The sequence below is a fragment of the Muscardinus avellanarius genome, assembly GCF_963383645.1.
Source record: "Muscardinus avellanarius genome assembly, chromosome: 8".
NCBI lineage: Eukaryota > Metazoa > Chordata > Mammalia > Rodentia > Gliridae > Muscardinus > Muscardinus avellanarius.
In genome coordinates, this window is record NC_137794.1 from 96965837 (window position 1) to 96986975 (window position 21139).

General features: G+C 38.9%; 1 protein-coding gene across 1 annotated transcript in view; it reads left to right on the forward strand.

Moving 5' to 3' along the window:
• UTRN (utrophin) overlaps positions 1–21139 on the forward strand; it is a gene marked incomplete at both ends in the record, with an annotated part of 491377 nt that overhangs the window by 202351 nt on the left and 267887 nt on the right. The window contains one exon of the mRNA XM_080700143.1: positions 16184–16373. Within this exon, the coding sequence (XP_080556269.1) occupies positions 16184–16373 (190 nt within the window). The remainder of the gene's footprint in view (positions 1–16183; positions 16374–21139) is intronic.

The following is a 21139-nucleotide window of genomic DNA, read 5'->3' on the forward strand; positions in this document are numbered from 1 at the left end:
TGGTATGATATCTATCTATATATGTACTTTAGAGTAGTGCTTTATACATAAAAGTAGTGGCCCCCTCCCCCCAGATCCCCTCGTCACCTCCTTTGAGGGTATTTGGGCTACTCTAACACGCTCACGGTCAGAAAAGCTGAATGATCTGCTCAGAGTCACATAGAACAGCCCAGATGATAACACTCTTCATGCTGTGTTCTGAAGAACTGGCAGTACATTTATTCAGACTGCTGTGGTTTGTGTGACTTTGTGCTTTATTTTTAGTTTATAAATTTTGCCGAGAGCCCTTCTTGTCAGGCAGTGTGCTCAGCTCTTATTCCTTCACTTAATTCCCGCAATGGCCGTTGCAAACGGGCAGCGTTCCATCAATGTTATATCCATGAATAAAGTAAAGCCCAGAGAAGTTTAGGAGGCGCTCATGCTCACACAGCCCATACTGGCAGAGCTGGATTGGAATTCAAGCCTTTTGCTTACCCACACCTTCTAAACAAGTTTCATTTTTCTTCTTTGTTATCAGAACATCAGCATCCTTGCTAAGTGCTTTGTGTCCCTGCCTCTCAGATCTGTCTGTGATCTTGCTTCCTGGTTCTTATCTGTGTTGAGTTTAGAAACCAGATCAGATTGAAGATATGGGGCCTCTCTTATGAATAATGGAAGACTCTCCAGCATGTGGCCATTGTATCCGCTCTAATGGCCTCTGAGGGGCCTTTTTACATGCTTTTCTCTTATTCCTGTCCTATTTTGAATATACATCATTAGCCAAATTCTGGAGGGATGAAGGGCTGTTATACCTGCACATGGAGGAATGAGAGTGGAGGTATTGTGTGAAGTTTAATATCAGCTTTCAAAGTGAAAGTTTTGTAGGAATTGCGATTGGTCTAAGTAATTTGGCCATTCGCGGCCCACAGTCCCTTATCTACAATGAGGCTATTTATTATAGTATTTTTTTTATTCTGTGTAGTACAAATAGCCTTGCCCCTAGCTCCATAAATATTATTGTTCTCAATTGTTTCCCGAGACCTGTCTTGAGGATAATCTATAGCACAAATACATTCATAATATTTGTTATCTAATCTACAAAAATGCTTAATTCTGAAATTGATAAGTAATTAACTGACTCCTGGTATTTTGGAGTCTATGAGCTGCGGTCCTGTCTCTATTGTTTAAAACTAATGTCATGCCCACCACTCTTTTCTTCTGTTCTTTTCCCCCTTGGATCTCACAATGCCAGTTAACTACTTATTTTTCAGTGCATATTGAGATAGTAATAGTTGAAATGTACTTTTATAAGCTGAATACCCCATGAAATATTTGGGACCAGAAGTGTTTTGATTTCATTTTTTTAAATTTTGGAATATTTGCTTCTATGTAATGATTTATGGAGGATATGGTACCCAAGGTTAAATGTGAAATTCACTTATGGGTCAAATATGCCTTGTATGGCTGGAGGTGTATCTCAGGTAGAGCCTGGCATGCTCAAGGCCCTAGGTTCATATGCTAATGCCACAAAACCAAAATAACAACAAAACCAAATCATATACACTCTGTATGCATAGCCTGAAGGCTATTTATGCGGTATTTAAAATACTTTTCTGCATGACAAAGAGTTTAGAGGTGTGGAATTTTCCACTTGTGCATTATATTGGTACACAGAAAAAGCTTTAGATTTTGGAGTTTTGGATTTTTGGACTTTTGGATACTCAGTTTGTGGTAACTTTGAAATATGGATACCTGATTTGGGTCAGAAAGATTATGGTAGTTCTACATTTATGCACCCCAGGGTGAAAAGCACATTATATGCATGTGTGTGTGTATATGTACATAGACATATATATGTATATGTATATATACATACATATGCATACATACATATATACTCACCCACACATTATGCACACAGTTTTCTATGCCAAAGTACTGTAAAGGACACGGGACAAGGTTAATGTATGCTGTAATTTCTTATAAATCACTAATTTCTGTGGATTCTTCTTGTCCTTACCCCATGAGATCTTATTTTGCCTTGCTCATTTTAAGGCATTTCTAGGATTGTACAAGCAGAACAGAAATTTTACTGGATATGGTATCTGACAATCCTTTGCTAATATCCTACTCTATGCATGGACCATCTTTTTCAACCTTAAGTGGGTTATTTTAACTTACCAAATCTCACTTTCCCTGGTTCTAAAGTGGAGAAAGTGTCTAGTGTTTAGGATTATTTTAGGTCCCAAACACTGGTCTCTCAGTCAAGTCTTATTGCTATAATTCCAAATGACTGACCATGTAACTTAGAAGAAAACATATTGATTTGCTCATAGTTCCATGGAGATTCTGGGTTTTGTTCATGTGAGGTCAGGGGCTGCAGCTCAAGAAAGCAAGAGGATTCAAAGAAAAAAGCACAATTTCTAAGCCACCCCCCCCCCAGAAGCCCACCTTCTCCAACCACACCTGCCTTCTTAAGTCACCACCCAGATAAATCCAAATCCATTATAATGGATTTATCTATTTATGAGACCATAGTTCTCACGACTTAACTATATAAACCCTGAGTTCTTCAAGGGACATTCTATGTCGGACTGTAACATTGTGAGAACAAAAGTTATTTATAAATGCTCTTGGTACATGATTTATGACCAAAAAATGTTACCCAAGTCATCAGCATATGCTTGGTCATTTTATGTCTGCCTTATAAACCCACCACTCTGGAGTCTGTTTCATGGTACTTCCTGTGGCTAAATTAGCAGAAAGTTGGGTCATTGTCAGTTGTTTGTAGCTAGTGCTTTTGAATAATCTCTACTCAAGTTAATGACAAAATACCAAATTGTGGGTATTACTGAATGCAGTATAGATACACTAAATTTTATTACTAGATGAAATTTCTTAGAAAATACATTTTCTTGGTTAGTGAAATCATCACAGTTGTTGAATTTATGTTGCATATAAGTGTTTTCTGCTAAAGCAGAAGTCTAACCATCCTGGTAAAGTATGGCGTAGAATTTTTAAAAAACATCATGATCTCACTGGGATCCAGGAATACAGGTCAGATTGATCAGTGAAAAAAACTTCATTTTCTATTTTTGAAGTGATATTCTCTTTCTCATTAATCTTCATTAATGTATTAATAATGGCCAGCTGGACATGTGGGACGTACATATTTACAAGGGGTTGTATGAATAGTGCATGTACTAAAGACTGAATTTATGAAGTTCTCAGCTATTTTGAAAACAGGTTAAATTCCAAAAACTTGAATTTTCTTTTTCTTTCTTGACTTTTTTTGTTGTTGTTGTCTAAGCTTCTGTGAAGTTACTTTTGCAGTAGTGATTGTACCCAAAGATTAGTAAAAACAAAGCATTTTTTCTCAACACCTATCCATTGTTCAGTTTGATCAATGCCTTTTAAGAGCAATCAATAGAAGATATTTATAGTGGCCTCAGCTCCGACAGCAGCTGCCATTCCAAAATCAATGGGCTTAGGTTAAAAAGTACAGGTAGCCTTATCCTTCTCACCTGTCCACCAATGTGAGATTCAGAGATCTGGCCAGTCAACTTGATTCATCTTCTCAGGAACTCACTTCTTTCCTTGAAAGTCACCTTTAGTTTTCAACCTGTTTTTCTTATTTTTATTTCTAACTTTCTGTTTTTAGTTTCCCCTTTCAAGCCAGGAATTGAACTGGCCAAGAAGAGAAATGTAAAAATTATACTCTTATGTTGTTTTAATATTTCAGGTATCATTTTACTGTACTTTAAGCAAATTACCAATAATGTCTTTGTAGTATATTGCCAAGAATGCTTATGTTTCATTTTTTAAATATCAGGCTCAAACATATTTTTTCAGTACACTTAGCTCCATGTTAAGTAAATTAAGGGAGCAATGCCCACAGTTGTTGGTTTATGTTTCATTTGCTTTTTTTCCATTAAAGAAGTATTGATTTAAAGCCAGGCATGGTGGCACAAGCTTGTAATCCCAGCATTTGGGAGGTTGAGACTGGAGGATTGTGGTTCACGGATAGCCTCAGCTACTTAGTGAGGCCCTCTGCAACTCAATGAGACCCGTCTTCAAAATAAAGAATAAAAAATAGGGCAGGGGGTATAGCTCTGAGGTCAAATGCCCCTGGGTTCCATCCCCAGGACCCCCCCCCCACACACACACACAAATAAAGAAGTATTGATTTAGCTTTCTATTTTCCAGGCTCTGTAATCAGTTGCAAAAATTCGTCCACAAATACACCTATGACTGTTCCCAGGAAGTTTATATTCTATACAGAAAGCTATATAGTAAAGAAGAAAATATGCTTGAATTATAGATTATTTTGGAGAAGAAATTAAAAATGTGCTATATAAGGGAGGGACTTATCAAGTTTGGATAAAATTTAGAAAGTATAAATCAGAAGGTGATAGTAGAATTTCTTCTGAGGCTAAGGGAGCATTGGAAGAAAATTCCAGTGAATGGCAAATATGAAAGGGGGAAGTCAGGAAGTAATATTAAATGTGGTTAAGTGAGAAGGTGTGGAGTTGAGCTGTGCTAGGAAAGGGAGACCAGATCATCAAGGATGGAAAGAAAGGGGTAGACTTGAGATGTGCTTCAGAAGTTGAACAGATACCTTAGTGGACTAGCTATGTGGCTTGAGGGAGTGGAAGTAATTAAAGATGGCATTTTGTAAAAGGGTGAGTGGTGGAATCCGTCCCCGAGTTGGAAAAGGCTGTGAAGGCTTGGGGAGAAAGACAGAGAAAATAGTTTTTTGACATTTATGTTTGAGATGCCTGTTAGATGTAAATGTATAGGCAAGTGGTTATATGAATTTGGAATTCAAATGTTTTGACCTCCAATACAAATGGAGAGTTCTCAGCATTTACACTGAAGGTTAACTGTGTGAGATTGGATGAGATCGCCAGGGACAAAGTAAGGCATAGAAGAGAAGAGCGTGCTTGATTCCACCCACAGGCCTTATGGTGATGGAGTGAAAGGAACCGAGAAGCAGCTTCCAATGAAGGAGATAAAATGATTCCAGGAGTTTGGATCTTTAGAATTGGATGGAAGAGAATGTTTCTAAGTGGGACTGGAGAGAGGAGAATGTGTCCAAGGGAGATTGATCATGGTGCTGAATGAGGATGGAGTATTCAGAAAAGATGAAACAAAGCTGAGGGTGGTGGTGCACGCTTGTAATCCCAGCATTCTGGAGGCTGAGACCGGAGGATCGAGGTTTGCGGACAGCCTCAGCTACTCCGTGAGGCCCTCTGTAACTCAGTGAGACCCTGTTTCAAAATAAAGAATAAAAGATAGGACTGGGGATGTCACTCAGAGGTAGAATACCCCTGGGTTCCATCCCCAGTACCACTGAAGAAAGAAAAGATGACACAGGACACCATTCATGGGATTATACAGTTTAGAGATTCCTGGTGATTTTGAAAAGGCTGTGTGTGTGTGTGTGTGTGTGTGTGTGTGTGTGTGTGTGTAGGGGATTGAATCCAAGGATATTCTATGTCTGAGCTATATTCTCTGGCCCATTTTACCTTTTATTTTGAACTGGTCTTCCAGAATCCTCCTGTCTCAGTAGTGGGCTTTCAGGTATGCACCATTGCACCGGGCTTGAAAAAACGCTTTGAAGGATGTGATAAGGCTAGAAACAGAAAATGAAATGAAGGTGAGGAAGTAGAAATAATTTGTGGAAACAACTGTAGAGAAGTTTGTTGTGAAGAGGGACTGAGAGATTGGGTGTCCCTAGTGGGATCTCAGGTTTTTCCCTCTCTCTCTCCTTCTCCTTCCCTCCTTCCTCCATTTACTTTCCTTTTATTCCTTCAAATTCAGGGGCATTCTACCTCTAAGCTACACCCCCAGCCCTTTTTATTTTGAAATAGGTTCTTACCCATTTCAAAGTTGCTGAGTTTCATAGTTGGCCTCAAAACTTCAGTCCTCCTGTCTCAGCTTCCCAATATTAGCTTTTCTCTTAAAAGCGGATATGTTAAAGCGAGTTTATAAGCTTCTGACTGTTGATCCAGTAGAGGAGAGACTGGTGATTCCAGACAGAGGGAAAGGAAGATGAGTCCAGATGTGCATCAGCTGGAGCCTCGGTGGTGGGAAGATGAGCCATCTCTCTGTAAGGACCACATTGCCTCTGTGATCACTGTGACATGCTGTGAGCAAGTCAAAATGGGCCTAAGGGACATTGAAAGAGAACTGGAGATGTTGCAGATAAAATAAGGAAAGAAAGAAAGTTCTCTGGGAGTGAGGATGAGGATTGTCTCAAGTCCATATGGGGCTGAGGTGTTTCAGCACGGTCCTCACGAGAGTTATGGCTCGGCCAACAGATCTAGAGTTGGATTTTAGATTCCACTTCTCTGGGAGGCAGTGGACAACCTTTATAACTACACACAGTAACAGAGGAAAACTGGGGAATGTCTAGAGCAGTATTGGACTGCTGATTGACCATTGAAGACCAAATATTGCTAATAGTATAGCTAGAAGAGAAAAAATAAGGATGTGGTAAGATATATTCTCTTACAGAAAAAGTCAGTATTCATAAATATTTATTTTCTGGAAGTTGTAGCCCCCAGGGAGAGCTGCTCCTATGGGATAGACAAGGCTGTGGGCAGGTCTCAAGGTGTCATGGGGTGGTGGTGAAGGTGGGACCCCTTTCTTGAGCTTCCCAAGTGGTGTAGCGTAAATAGCTTAGGACGGTCTCCTTAAGCCCCATGGGGAGAGTTTTTAAGTATCTTGATGATGACTCAACTTCTGTGTAACAAAGATTGGCCACCAAAAGAGCATGGATCACTGAGAATATCTTCAGTGGCTAATTTTTCATTTTTCCCCCCACTGCATGCCTTAATATACTTTTCAGATAAATATTTTTTTATTTACAAAAAGAGCAAAATTACCTTGTGCAGGTGCCCATTGGAAAGCTTGAAGAAGGGTTTCATTGTAAGTTTTCTCCTTGCCACTCAGAGTACTGCCACTACTCTATTCCACTCTAAAAGAGATAAATATATTTAAATCTCTTATCACTGTACAGGTCACCTTTTAAGTACACCAAAATTTAGCAACACATAACTGTGGATTTCCTAAGATTTTTCCTTCCATTAAAGGCTTTTTTGAAAAGACAATTATTTGTGTTCAAGTACTCTTTGACCAACTATAAGCACAGGCACACTTGATTAAACAGTATATTATATTTCATAGCTTAAAATATCAAAAACTGCTTAACATCTTTAAAGTGACATTTTTAAAAGTCCATATGTAGGTGGCCATATTTTGCATTACAAAATGGTTATTGATGTTTTATGGCCTATCATAGCTGATTTTATTACCGACATCTCTTTGAAAGCTAAAAGTTTATATTTTAAAAATTCCAGTTCCCTTTACTATAAACTATTATAAATCTGTCACCCATGGATGTCCTTATATCTTTCCTGGGAAGCTATATATATTTTAATTCTCTACCATTTCTTGCACTAAAGAATCCTATAGTCTCGTATTTCTTCTGTTTGAAGTAAAAATGCTTTCAGCTGGTTACCCTTGTATACTTCAAATGTGTCTTTTAGACTTTCAGCCTCTCCTTATCCTTTGTAATTTATGGATTTCAAAGAGACTTATAAAAAAAAGTCTGCCTTTGTCTTCTGGCCAGAAATTTCCTAAACTTAAGAAACCATTTCTCTTTTTGTGGTAGTCCTCCTTCCCCGACATCTCCACATCACATGCCTCGGGATTTCCTCCAGCTCTGCTCTGATCTTTCTTGAGCCATAGGAACCATGAGTGCCAGATACAAAGCCTACGCTGAGATTGTGGAGCAGTGTGAATTCCATGCTGGAAGTGACCTTAGAAGCCCTCCACGGTGATCTTCCCAGCCTCTCTGCCGTGCACACTGCTTATCTAGCCCGTCAGTAACATTTTATTTATAAGCAGCAACTCTTAATGAAGCTGAATTCCAAGTTAGGGATAAGGGGAGGGGAAGTGGAAGGAACTCTTCCAGCAGGTTTTATAATCTCTGTGATGGATTAGATAGTTTTTAAAGAACCCCTGAGTCTTTTACTCTTCTATTTCAACTTCCTTATTTTAAGGATGAAAAAAATAGAGATAGGAAATGATATACCCTAAGCCATATTGCTGACAAGCAACAGAGTTGGTAGGATTAGGTTGTTTTCTTCTGAGAGCACTGTACCAGTGGGATTAAAGGCAATTTATTAGCCTTTGTGAGAAAGTTGTATGGACATATTTCTGAACCTCTAATTTTAATGATTTTTTTGGCCTTCTAATACTATGATGAATCATGAGGAATTTCTTAAAAATGGGTAAAATATTTGTGTAACATTCGGTATACCATACTGTAGCCTTAATAAATAAATACATATATATATATATATATATATATATATATATATATATACACACACACACACACACACACACACACATACACACACACTTAGTGAGGTTCTTTGCAACTCAGTGAGACCCACCACTCCAGTACCACCAAAAAAAAAAAAAAAAGAACTAGGGCATAGAGAGGGAACTATAGTCTATTAGGGATTTCACATAAATTGAATTAATTTCAAAAGTCAGAATAGAGATGAACATATATGCCCTCACTGTGATTATACATTGTTTGATATGCTGAGGGTCTAATGCAGGCCCTGTGTATGCTAGGCAAGCTCTCTACCATCGAGCTATCCCCAGCCCCTGAATATAATTTTTTTTCTTGCAGGTCTGGGGAGCTATTTTCTTTTTTATTCTTTATTTTGAAATAGGGTCTCACTACGTTGCCAGTAGAAACTTGGCAAGGTACGTTGCGGAGGGCCTCACTAAGTAGCTGAGGCTGTCTGTGATCCACCATCCTCCAGTTTCCACCTCCCAAATGCTGGGATGACAAGCATGCGCCACCACGCCCGGCCCCCTGAGTATAAATTTTAAAGTGTATATTCATTATGATAATATGAGGACTATTTGGACTGCTATAAATAGAATTTAGTTTTCAGAATGTTTATTATTATCAGTAATTGATTAAATTCATGATAAACAATTGAAACTTGATATATGTGCACTTAAAAAACCTTCAGGATATTAATTATTAAATTTCATACCTGCATTCTATAGGCAAAATTAACTTCCTACTATCTCACCAAATTCATATGCAGGATCAGGCAAATATTATTTATAGAATATTTATTACATCTTGATATGTTTATGTTTGTATACCTCTTTTTCTCCCTAAAATATTGCTGTAAAGGAAGTTTTATTTCCATTGTATTATTTATTCAGTAAATACTTCTTGAGTTGCGACTGTGTTTGGGCTCTGGGCTGCCAGGTGCATTGATCATTCAGAGGCTTCCAACATGTAAGAAAAAAAATTGCATGCAGTTATGATCAGAGATGTGTGAGGTGGTGGAATAATGGCTCCAAAGATGAGAAGATTATCCTGGATGATCAGGGTGGATTCGGTGTTAGCCTGCAAGTCCTAGAAAGTGGAAAAGAGGCAGAGAAGTGGGTCAGAGAAATGCGATGTGAGGATTTCACCCAGCATTGCTGGCTTTGAAGATGGAATAAGTGGCTACAAGACAGTAAATACGGTGGCCAGTAGAAACTTGGCAAGGTAAAGAGACCGAGTCACCTCCTGAGCCCACAGGAGGAGCAGAGCTCTGCCTGCAGTGTGGTTTCAGGCTAGCGTCAGATGCTAACTTACAGAAGATAACAAATTTGTGTCACTTTAAGCCACTGAGTTTGTGTTGATTTATTACAGCAGTGTTGGACCTTTTGGCCACGGCAGGGGAAATCCCAGGATGCTTAAGGAAAGGGAACATCGGCTTGAAAGGTGTTTGCAGCCATTTCTGAAGAATCAACAGAAGTTAGCTAGGTGGAAAGAAAAAAATTGTTACTAGCTGGAGGCAGGAAGAGGAAAGAGGAAAGAGATGGAAGGTTATAATAACTAAAATGTAAAGCTCTGGATGTCACAGAAACAGTGACCTCTTAGTGGATTAGTAATTGGTTCATTTCTGTAGGTGAATTATTCATGAGGGTTAGAGGGACGAGGTGATTTTGGAATGGTGACAAGAGCCAAGTCACGGGGGCCCTGTGTGCCAACCAGAAGGATGATGATGGGGAAGATTTCCCAAGTTTTGGGGTAATTAGTGGTGGAACCCTTGTTACTTTAATCCAAAACCTATATCCTTTGCCTATATAACCAGCAGACATATCTTACTAAAGTAATTAAAAGTTGGGTCTTTGGCAGTTTTCTGCAAAGTATATATTTTTAACACACTGTTTCCTTTGCATCTGATCACCAGGAGACAGTTTGGCAACCTTGCCCTAGCTTCTGGTCTTCCTGTGTTCCACTGGTCACCAGAGTATGTGGCTGGGCTCTCCCTGTCCAGTGAGATACTAAGGCCAAGTGGCCTGGCCCTCTAGCTCACTTTTCCTTTGAAGCATGAGTAAAGCTTTTCTACCTTCCCTGTTAGCTAGGCTTTTTATATGTGTGGAATATATACATGTTTTGTGTGTAGGGAATTTCCTGTTTTCTCCCTTAATGGTTCTTAGATGTTTGCCTGCTTGCTTTTTCCTAGTCTGGGCCTTCTTTGGGGTTAATAGAGCTAATCTAATGCTCTTTAAAAATGTTTTTTTTTTCCTCTGGTGGTTCTGAGGATCTAACCAGGAGCATTCTAACTCTAAGCTACATTCCCAGCCCCATTTTTATTTTGAAAGAGGGCCTCACTAAGTTTTAGAGGGCCGCACTAAGTTGTTGAGGCTGGCCTTGAACCTGCAATCTTCCTGTCTTAGTCTCCCAAATACTGGGATTACAAGAGCATATCACCATGTCTGGGTTTTTTTTTTTTTTTTTTTTTTGCTTTTGCTTTTTGATACCTTTTTATAATGGTACTGGGTATTAAACTTAGGGCCTTTTATCCTTTTATCCACTGAGCGAGCCTGCCTGCCTGCCTGCCTGCCTGCCTCCCTCCTTCCCTCCCTCTCTTACTTTTATTGTTGGGTTATAGTCTTACATCAGAATGTAGTTTGGAGTGAGAGGGACAGACATGTGTACAGTACACTGTGAACTTCCCCTCAGTTCCCTCCCCACTCTCTTCCCTTCCCCATACATGATACTGAGACTGGTGTTGGTATTTTCACATATGTATATAACGTATATATATTTTCACATATACATATAAAGTTGTTAAATTACTGTGTGCTGTCCTCTAACTTGTTACTCTCCTGTCACAGCCTCTCTTTTTTAGCTTCTCCTTATGTAATTTATATATTTCCATATTCCAAAGAAAGTGAATATGCCATTATCTTTCCATTTACTAATATTAGACATTGTTTACTGTCATCCTAGTTTGGTAAATATAAAGAAATGAGCTTTCTTTCCCATTCTTATCTCTCTCTCTCTTTTTTTTTCTTTTTGTGGATGGAACCCAGGGGTGCTCTACTATGGAGTTGTATTCCTGGACTATTTAAGAAAGTGTTTTGAAAGCAGGGTCTACTAAGTTGTCTGGGCTGGTCTTGAACTCATGGTCCTACTGATCCTACTATTTCAGCATATACCACCTCCCGCAGGAAAGGGATTGGCATTCTTACATCACTGTTCTCTTCCCTTTATCATTTAATTTGTAGGCAGATGTTTAGTGTTTACATTATTATTTGCGATCAAACATTATTCATAGCTGTACAATAGGGTTTTCTACAATTTTGTTTTTTTCTTTTATTTAAAATTTACAAATGCCTTGCCTTGCTATGCCTAGTTTTCTTCGCCCCTGCTGTTAATTCTTCCCACGTTCTCTGTCCCATGGCCTGACAGTGTAATTTTCTACAGAGTCAATCACGTTAAGCAGCCTATCACTTCTCATATTTCTCTTTCTGAGACGTCTCTTCTGCAGGCATGCTTCCTAGATTTGTTCAACATTACGCTGGGGATTTCCCATATTTTTCCCCAAGTGTGGAATCTCTGATTCGTGGATCTCGCTGAGGTTTGGTTTCTTTTTCCCTGTGGGGCTCTTTCCTCATTTTGTGTGAGTGCATCCTTTGTCAGTTTGGTCAAGTTAAGACCAGGGTACAGGGTGGTTCCAGTGGTGGGGGCAGCCCCCACCTGCTCCCGGTTGGACTGGCAGCCTCCTTTCTGGGAGCCCATTTTCCCTTCAGCAGCAGAGCCCCTGGTCTTCTCCAGGGGAGCGGGCTCTGTTTTTTATGCTTTTCATGTCTTCCTCCTTCTTGGTTTACAAACTGAGTTTTGTGGAGGACATCACCCAGGAATTTCTTGAAAAATGATGTTTGGGAGCAAATCTTAAAGGTGTATTATATACCGATTACTATTATCCTAACCATATTTATTATAAGACTGCTAAATAATAAAGACTGAAAAATGTGAAAATATGAAAAAATGTTTCTGACCATAATGATGCTGTAGGATAGATGGGCAGACAAGAAATCTATGTGATATTGTTAAAGTGAAATTTAAGTGTAGAATGAGCGTTTCCAGGTACATACAATTAGTTTCTGTATAAAGAGTAGTGACACTGTATGAAAGGAAATGTAACTGGGAAGGAAAATATTCTGGAAAAGGTGATCTTTAATCCTTAAAAGATTAGCAGGGTTTTGCCAGGCGTGGTGGCTCACACTTGTAATCCCAGCATTCGGGAGGCTGAGACCTGGAGGATCGCGGTTCACAGACAGCCTCAGCTACTTAGTGAGGCCCTCTGCAACTCAGCAAGACCCGGTTTCAAAATAAAAAGAATAAAAAATAGGGCAGGGGGTGTAGCTCAGAGGTCAAATGCCCTGGATTCCATCCCCAGACCCGACAAAAAAAAAAAAAAAAAAAAAAAAAAAGAAGATTAGCAGGGTTTTGTTAAGTGAAATGGGTAGAGAGGAAGACATTTTGCTGTGGATATAAAGTTTTTATATGGGCATAATATCAAGAATATTTTAGATAATAGAAAACATAACACCTTGACCTGAATAGAGCATGGAAAAAAAACCTAGGAGTTAAAGTCAGGAAGATAAATTATTGATAGATGATAGAGGACATTATGTTCCAGGTGAGTCAATTTTAATTTATCTTGCAGACAGTCAAATATTATTGGAGGTTTTTTAGTAAATACTGGGACCAGGTTGATGATATTCCAGAATAGAAATAGAATCATAATATGGAATCTTTTGCATCTGAGATTCAGTTTGTGTTGTTGCCCGTGTTAGTAGCTTGTTTTTGTTACTGAGTAGTATAATAGTGCACGTGTATTCCATATTGTATTTATCAGTTCATATTTGGGTTCAAACTGGGTTGTTCCCAGTTTGAGACTGCTACAAATAGAGCTTATATAAATATTTGCATACAAGTTTTTTTGTGGATATGTTTTAATTTCTCTTGGGTCAGGACCTGGGGGTAGGATTGCTGGGTGGTATAAGTGCATGGTTAGTTTTCTAACACTCGGACAACTGCTTTTCTTTTCTTTTTTTTTTTCTTTTAACAATTTTTTATTGAACATAAATAGTATACATTTAAACTATATTTGGTGCCCTCTCCCCCCTGCCCCTGTTTTCCCTTCCCCCCTCCCACCAATGGTTGTCCAGGGTAACCATGCCATATTCATAATTTTACACATATTCAGATGTAGACCCTCATTAATCAAGATCAGCCTTCCTCCTCTCCTATCTTTCCATTCAAACTTTGCTGGTATTTCCCCTCCATTATCTGGAGTCCCACTGGTATCCTTTTGGCTCAAGTGTAGTACAACTGCTTTTCAAAGTGGCTGTACAACGTTACCTTCTGCCCCGCAACCAGTATGAGTGTCAATGACTCCCTGTTCTCTCTGGCATTTCTTTAGTCATTTCCTTAAAGCCATTTTAACAGGTAGTGATACCTCGTTATGGTTTGAATGTGTGTTTCTCTAATGATTAATGATGCGGGGCCTCTTTTAATGTGCTTATTTACCACCCATATATCTTCTCTGGTGATTTATCTCTTTACATTTTTTATTCATTTTTAAAAGTGTGTTTATTGATGTATACAAAAGATATGTGTTTATTATGAATTAAAATGCAGAAAAAGACAAATAGCAAGGTAAGCCAACTTCACTCCCAGCCCCCAGATATAAATGTTTTAATATTAATATTCTAGGCACTTCTCCCTTTTTGTATATTTCGGATAGAAAGCAGATGGGTGGGTAGATGGATGAAGAATGGGTGGATGAGTAGATGGAAAGATAGAAAAAATAAAAACTGAGATCCTATTAGATATACTAATGTTTTTATTGTGAACCACAAAACTTACCCTTTTAATGCATATGACTCAGTGGTTGTTGGTATTTTCATCATGTTGGATAACCGTCTCTACACTTAATTTCTGAAGAGTATAACCCCCAAAAGGAACCCTGTACCAAGTCAGAGTTAGTCTTTTTTGTCCCTTGCCCTCAAGTCTGAGGCAACAAGTAATATACATTTCCTCTCTATAGATTGACCTGCTTTGGAATTTCATGTAAGTGGAATCCTATAATAAGTCTAGCTCACTTCACTAAGCGCAATGTTTTCAAGGTTCATCCCGTCATAACATATGCCAGTATTTTATTCCTTTTTATGACTGAGTAAAATTCTTTGTTTTGGTCTACCGTATTTGATGATATTTCCTTCAGTTGATGGACATTTAGATCAACTGTACTAGTTGGCTGTTACTAATAATGCTGCCATAAACATTCTTGCTCCAGTGTTTGTGTGGACAAATGCTTTCCATTCTCCTAGCTTTTTTTTTTTTTTTTTTTTTTTTGGTGGTACTGGGGATGGAATCCAGAAGCTTTTCTTCCTCCGGGCTATACTCCCAGACCTATTTTATATTTTATTTGGAAGCAGGGTCTCACTAAATTGCTGAGAGCCTCACTAAGTAGCTGAGGCTGGCTTCGAACCTGTGCGATCCTCCTGTCTCAGCCTCCCAAATGCTGGGATTACAAGAGTAAGGTCACCACACCCGGCCATTCTCCTAGCTTTTAAATACTTAGAAATAAATTTTTTGATGCCCATTTAAAAAACTAAGTTGTTTTCTTATTATGGAGCTCTTAGGTTTATGAACTTTAAGTGTCTAATTTGCAGCCAGGCTTGGTGGTACATGCCTGTAATCCCAGTACTTGGAAGGAGACCCACAGGCTTGAGGAAAGCCTCAGCAATTTAGTCAGATCTTCAGCAACTTAGGGAAACCCTACTTCAAGATGGAAAATAAAATAGGGCTGAGTATATAGCTCAGAGGGAAAATGCCCCGGATTTAATCCCTAGTACCACAAGCACATAAAAGGTCTAATTTACAAATGTGTGTGTCTTATAGTTTAGATAACTTCAGTAGTTCTAATTTCTATATAGAATTAGTAAAGTGTTTATATCAGAATTTTCCAAATATTACTATATCAACTTGCATTGATTTGAATTATTTAAAAATATTCAAAGTAAGCCAGGCGTGGTGGTGCATGCTTGTAATCCCAGCGCTTGGGAGGCTGAGACAGGAGGCTCACACATGTTCAAAGTCAGCCTCAGATACTGAGTGAGGTTCTCAGCAACTTAGTGAGACCCTGTTTTCAAATAAAGTATAAAATAGGTCTGGGAGTATAGCCCAGAGGTAGAAAAGCCCCTGGGTTCCACCCCTAGTACCACAAAATTAAATAAATAAATAAATAAATAAATAAATAAAATCTAAAGTAAGCCCTTTAAATGATTACTAGTTTTTGTGGTGCTGAGGATGGAATCCAGGGACTCCTGTGTGCCAAGTCAATGCTCTGCCACTGAGCTTCACTCTGGAAATAAATCATTTTCTTTTTATCTTAAATATTTTTTTCAGATTTTGTTCTTTCTCAGAATTCATTTAGTCATTGATTGTATGTATATTTATTGATATTGCCTTTTGGGTGTTAGCTATCATACTAAGGTGTTGACATAAATGAATAAAGGGACAACTTGATGTATAAATATAAGATATAAAATGTAGTCATGAATCATCTCATGATATGGATGTGATTTGGTTAATATTTATGTGCCTGTCTCCCTCCCACATCTCACAGGATTCCTTCATCAAAATTATTCTAGACACACATATAAATAAATCTCCCAGTAACATTTGGGGACTTAAATAAATAAAAGTTCCTCTGAGGCTGTCTCTTAATTTTTTATGTAGGGTTGCATGATGTGGAATGTCACCCTGTAGGTAACAGAGCCCTGCCTGTCATGTTTCTTTCAGTGTTGCAGACAGACAGAGGGCCTTGGAGGCTGAGCTGAGGACCGTGCAGGCCTCTCGCAAGGACCTGGAGAACTTCCTCAAGTGGGTCCAGGAAGCAGAGACCACAGTGAATGTGCTGGCAGATGCCTCCCAGCGGGAGAATGCTCTGCAGGACACTGTCTCGGCCAGGGAGCTCAAGCAACAGATGCAGGTAAGTGCCCGGGAAAGCACGCTGGCCTGTTCTTCTCGGCTGTGCTGTCTGGGCCCATTTATAAATGCAGATTTATCACTCATAAGAAGTGAGTTGTGCCCTTATTCACTTATGAAACTCATGCTCCCTTGTGAATATTTGGTTTCTGGAAATAAGATCTATAAAGTGCTTTTACTTACTATCAGAAGGGGGAAAAACAACCCTGTTTTATGGAAGCTATAATTGTTTACTTAGAGTTAGAGGCTTGATGCTATTATGTTTTCTGTCACTTTAAGCCCTATTATGGTTGGCTTTATTGAATCCTAAATTATAAGGGCATTTTCCCCTTAATATGAAGTTGTTTCTTTCTCCGTTTATTATAAATACTTAATATAAAAGCTGCAAAAGCTCTATGGCTCATTTTATAACTAAGGCTATTAGGCTTGAAGGTATTACTTTCGGTCTTTAGCTTGATAACTAACTATGATTGCGTATGCATTCTGAGGCTCAAATTCTTCTTCTGCAAGAAAAGTGATAATATAAAATCTTTCCTTTGAACAAATTTATAAGCAATCTTAGGAAGCATGTCTGAATCTTTTTTGCCCTCTCAATCACTATTGTTTCTGTGCCCATGAACCACCCAATTTTGGAGTATGGATTGGTGGCTTCTTGCTGACATACATGTCTTCTCACCATGAACTTAGTTCAAAACCCGCGTTGGGGGGACTTCTCGTCTACCACAGCGGTACACCCGATCTCTTCTTTGTGCCGTGTCATTCTCCCACCGATTTTACAAGTCTTGTTTCTGATACAGTGGTGAGCACATGTCCCATTATCATTTGATGCTTGTCTCCAGCTGTCCCAGCTGATCACGTGGTTCTTCAAGGACAGAGGTTGTGTTATTCCTGACTGTGGCCTACACGGTGCTCTGGGTGCAAATCCCAAGTAAATCCTGACTGCTTCTTTTGGGCTTTGACTCCTCCATTTGAAATTCACTACTGAAGGCCTTTTTTCAATCCATTCTTAGGAACTCTTTCCCTTGAATTGGCCAAAAGAGCATTTGGTAACATGTCAGTAAATATGTGGGTCTGGTTTGAGTGATTCTTACTCTTTCCATTTCTAAATTTAAAATCACAAAAAGGAAACTTTTTGGAATAGGCTTTATAGTGTTTGTTTCCATGCATGAAGACTCTTACTGTGTTTTACTATTGAGTCCCTGAGATTAATTTAATGAAAATCTGTTTACTTATATTGCTTCTTATTTCTTATTCATTGCACAATACATTTGTGACTTTGTAATGAGAATACCAGGGCAAATATTGTTGTTAAATGTGTTCTTTTGTCTTACCCTTTTGAGTCTGATAAGGTCACCACCAATGTTAATTAATAAAAAATTGTGTGATCATCTGGACTTCAGGGAGTTGCAGAACATTCTCAATGTGGGTAGGTGATGATAGAGTTTATTATTTTGTATGATTTAAACAACTATAAACCTGACCTGCAAATGCTCATGGATATTTATGTAATGATGTTAATTTCAACAGCTATTTAGACTATACACTTGAGTAGGTAACAGTTTATAGACAATGAGCAAAGGCGGTTTGAAATGAACCTTAGTAATGAGTACCAGTGAAACCCAGGCCTGCTGGAGACTTTAATGATATTTTCTGACACATTTTATCTTAGGATATATTCTTACCGAGGCCCAAACTCCTCTCAATATTTAATGAATATTCAAGCTGCAGTAGACAGAAATTTAAATAGGAATGTTAAGAATCTTTTAAATAGAAATAACTAAGCACAGGACTACTTATCTTATGAAAACAGCAACAAGGAAAAAGGCTGCTGACTAAAATATGTTATAACATGTATTATACTTGATTCTCAAAAGTAATGTTGCTCAAAGAGTCTGCTTGGGTTCATTTACCCTGCTAAAGAGGGCATTAGCTCAGAGCCTGCTCAAATCTTTTTGTTTATCTGAAGATAAATGTTTGTATTTGTTTATGTTTGGGTTGTTTTCCCATTATGTTAATTTGTATGATTTTTCACTCATTTGTTCCTTTACTGAATGCTCTTAATTTTAAGGCATTCTTCTCATTTTATTAAAAACATGTTCGACAGCTTCATTTGTAGTACTTTATTCGTAGATGATTATGAGAGACTTAGTATCTTTGGCTGAGTATTTCTGAGGCAGGAGGATTTTTATTTTCCTTTGGGCTTATATGTTAATAACTCCCATTTGTCTGAGTGATTTAAAATGGAAACATGTTTGGAAGTGGATTGTTGAAGAAAATGAGAATACTCCACCCCTGAAATCATTTTGTGGGGGCCCGATGGTGGTGGTGGGTCTACGTGTGCACTGTGCCTTTAATGTAAATGCTCTGTGCACAGACAGAACTGTGTAGACGACACGGCATTGTTTTTTTTTCCTTCATGTCTCATGTCAATCATGTGTAAGGCCATAGGAGTATTTCTTGAAGGCAAAATTAATTCTCTATTCTGTTTAAAATGAATCCTGGGTAGTTTGGCAGTGCTATGGAAGATGAAGATTAACTTCTGGGTGTAGGCTATACTACGTGCTGTTTCTGTGAAGCATGGGTGACCATTTGGATTTCTGCATGGATGTTTCCTTGTCATGAGTAAGGCTGTTGGTTTTTACTCCTCTGCGAGGCCTGTTGGCAAGAGTAAAGCGAATCCTCTGCGATGTGCTGGAGAGTGATGTTCTTGAGAACTGCATGGTCTGGATCACAGAGGGCCTTATGGGCCCAGCTAAGTTATTTTATATTCTATATTCTAACCTGCCATCGATGGGGAAAAGGTGTAAAGGATATTAAGCAAAAGAACAATGCATTGAGATTTCTGATGTACTAGCAGATGACATATGAGGGATGGATTTGTACAGGTAGGGTGACAGCCAGAGAGCTCTATTATGACACTCTTGTAGCCATTCAGGTGAATGGTGATAAGGACCAGAAATGAGCCAGTGGCTGTGAAGATGGAGTGGACCTAAGGCCTTGGCAGGATGGGTCATGGAAGGAAGGGAGGATGAGCAAAGAAAAGGAAGATGGCCAGGTGGTATTGGAGCCTGAAGCAAGGAAGGGAACAGGAGGAAATGCCAGGGTTGGGGTGCCAGTGGTAGGAAGTGTGAAGGGATAGACAATTTCATTTTGACTGTATTAAAATGAGGCCTTTGAGCCAGACATGGGGGCACATGCCTGTAATCAGAGTACTCAGAGGCAGGAGGATTGCAGCTAGGAGGAGAGCCTCGGAAACATAGCAAAATTCTCAGGTACCGAGCAAGGCCCTGTTTTGAAACAAATTAAAAAGCCGTGGAGTATAGCTCAAAGGTAGAATGCCACTGGCTTCAAGCCCCGGTATAACAATAAATAAATAAATAAATAAATAAATAAATAAATAAATAAATATAAATAAACAAAAGAAAAAAGAGAAAAAAAAAAGAAATGAGGCCTCTGAGTAACATCCAGGGGCAACATCTGCTATGAATTGTAACCATGAATCTATATATGCAAATGATCAGGGAATGTGTCCTAAAATGAAGAAACTATTATTATTATTATTATGGTTGTTGTTGTTATTATTATTTTGCTTTTGAACTAAAGCCTATTACTGAACCCAGGGACATTCAACCTCCGAGCTACGGCCCCTGCCTTATTTTTATTCTTTATGTTTTGAAACAGGGTCTCAAAGTTAGGAGGGCCTCATTAAGTAGCTGAGGCTGTCCACGAACTGTGATCATCCGGTCTCAGCCTCCCAAATGCTGGGATTACAAGCATGCGCCACCACGCCCACCTTAATTATGTGTTTGAAATATAAGCCTTGCATTTTAGCAGTACCAACTAATTGACGTGCTGGTTCTTTGATGGGTAAAACCATGAGCCCCAGGGATTTGTGGGGTGGTGTGACACCAGGCAGCTAACTTTGCTCAGTAGCATTTGTGTTTTCGGGTTATTATATTTCATCTCCTGTGTTTACTTTAGACTTTACTTTCATCCTCATATTCCATAGGTTTGGACTCTAGATAGTTTCAGATTTTCCTCTGAGCCTTGCCCTTGCCCAGCACTGCATCTGGGGAGTCAAAATAGCTGTGTCCTTGGAACCTCACCTGTGGGTTCTAGAATAGAAATTGTACAGTTTGAGCCTTCCTAATCCAAAAATCTAAAATCCAAATGATCCAGCATCTGAAACTTTTTGAGTGTTGACGTGACACCCACAAGTGGAAGGCTTCACACCATAAAACATTCCTCCGTATACAAGAAGCATTAAAGATATTGTATAAAATGACTCTCTGGCTGTGTGTTTAAGGTACTTGTGAAATGTCAATGAATCTGTCGTTTGGGCTCGGGTCCCATCTACAGGATATCTCATATGCATGCAGATATTGTTGTGTTAGTCAGCTTTGCATCACTGTGACTGAAACACCTGACAAGAACAGTTTAGAGGAGAGCTTTATTTTGGCTCATGGTTTCTGAGGTTCAGTCCATGGTGAGCAGGCTGCAAGGAATTAAAGGTTTGGGGACCAGAGACATTTATGGTCCCCAAGACAGTGCCCCCAGTGATCTTCCTCTAGCCATGCCCCAGATGCCTTCAGTGATGCCCAGGAAGTCCCTTGAAATGACTAATTCTTCAATGGATCAATCCGTTGATGAGGTTAGAACTTGATTCAGTACTTTACCTCTGAACACAGCTTCATTTTCCACGTACGAGCTTTTCTGGGGGAGAGTCCATACCCAACCATCACAATTGCACTGCAAAATTGAAAAAAAAAA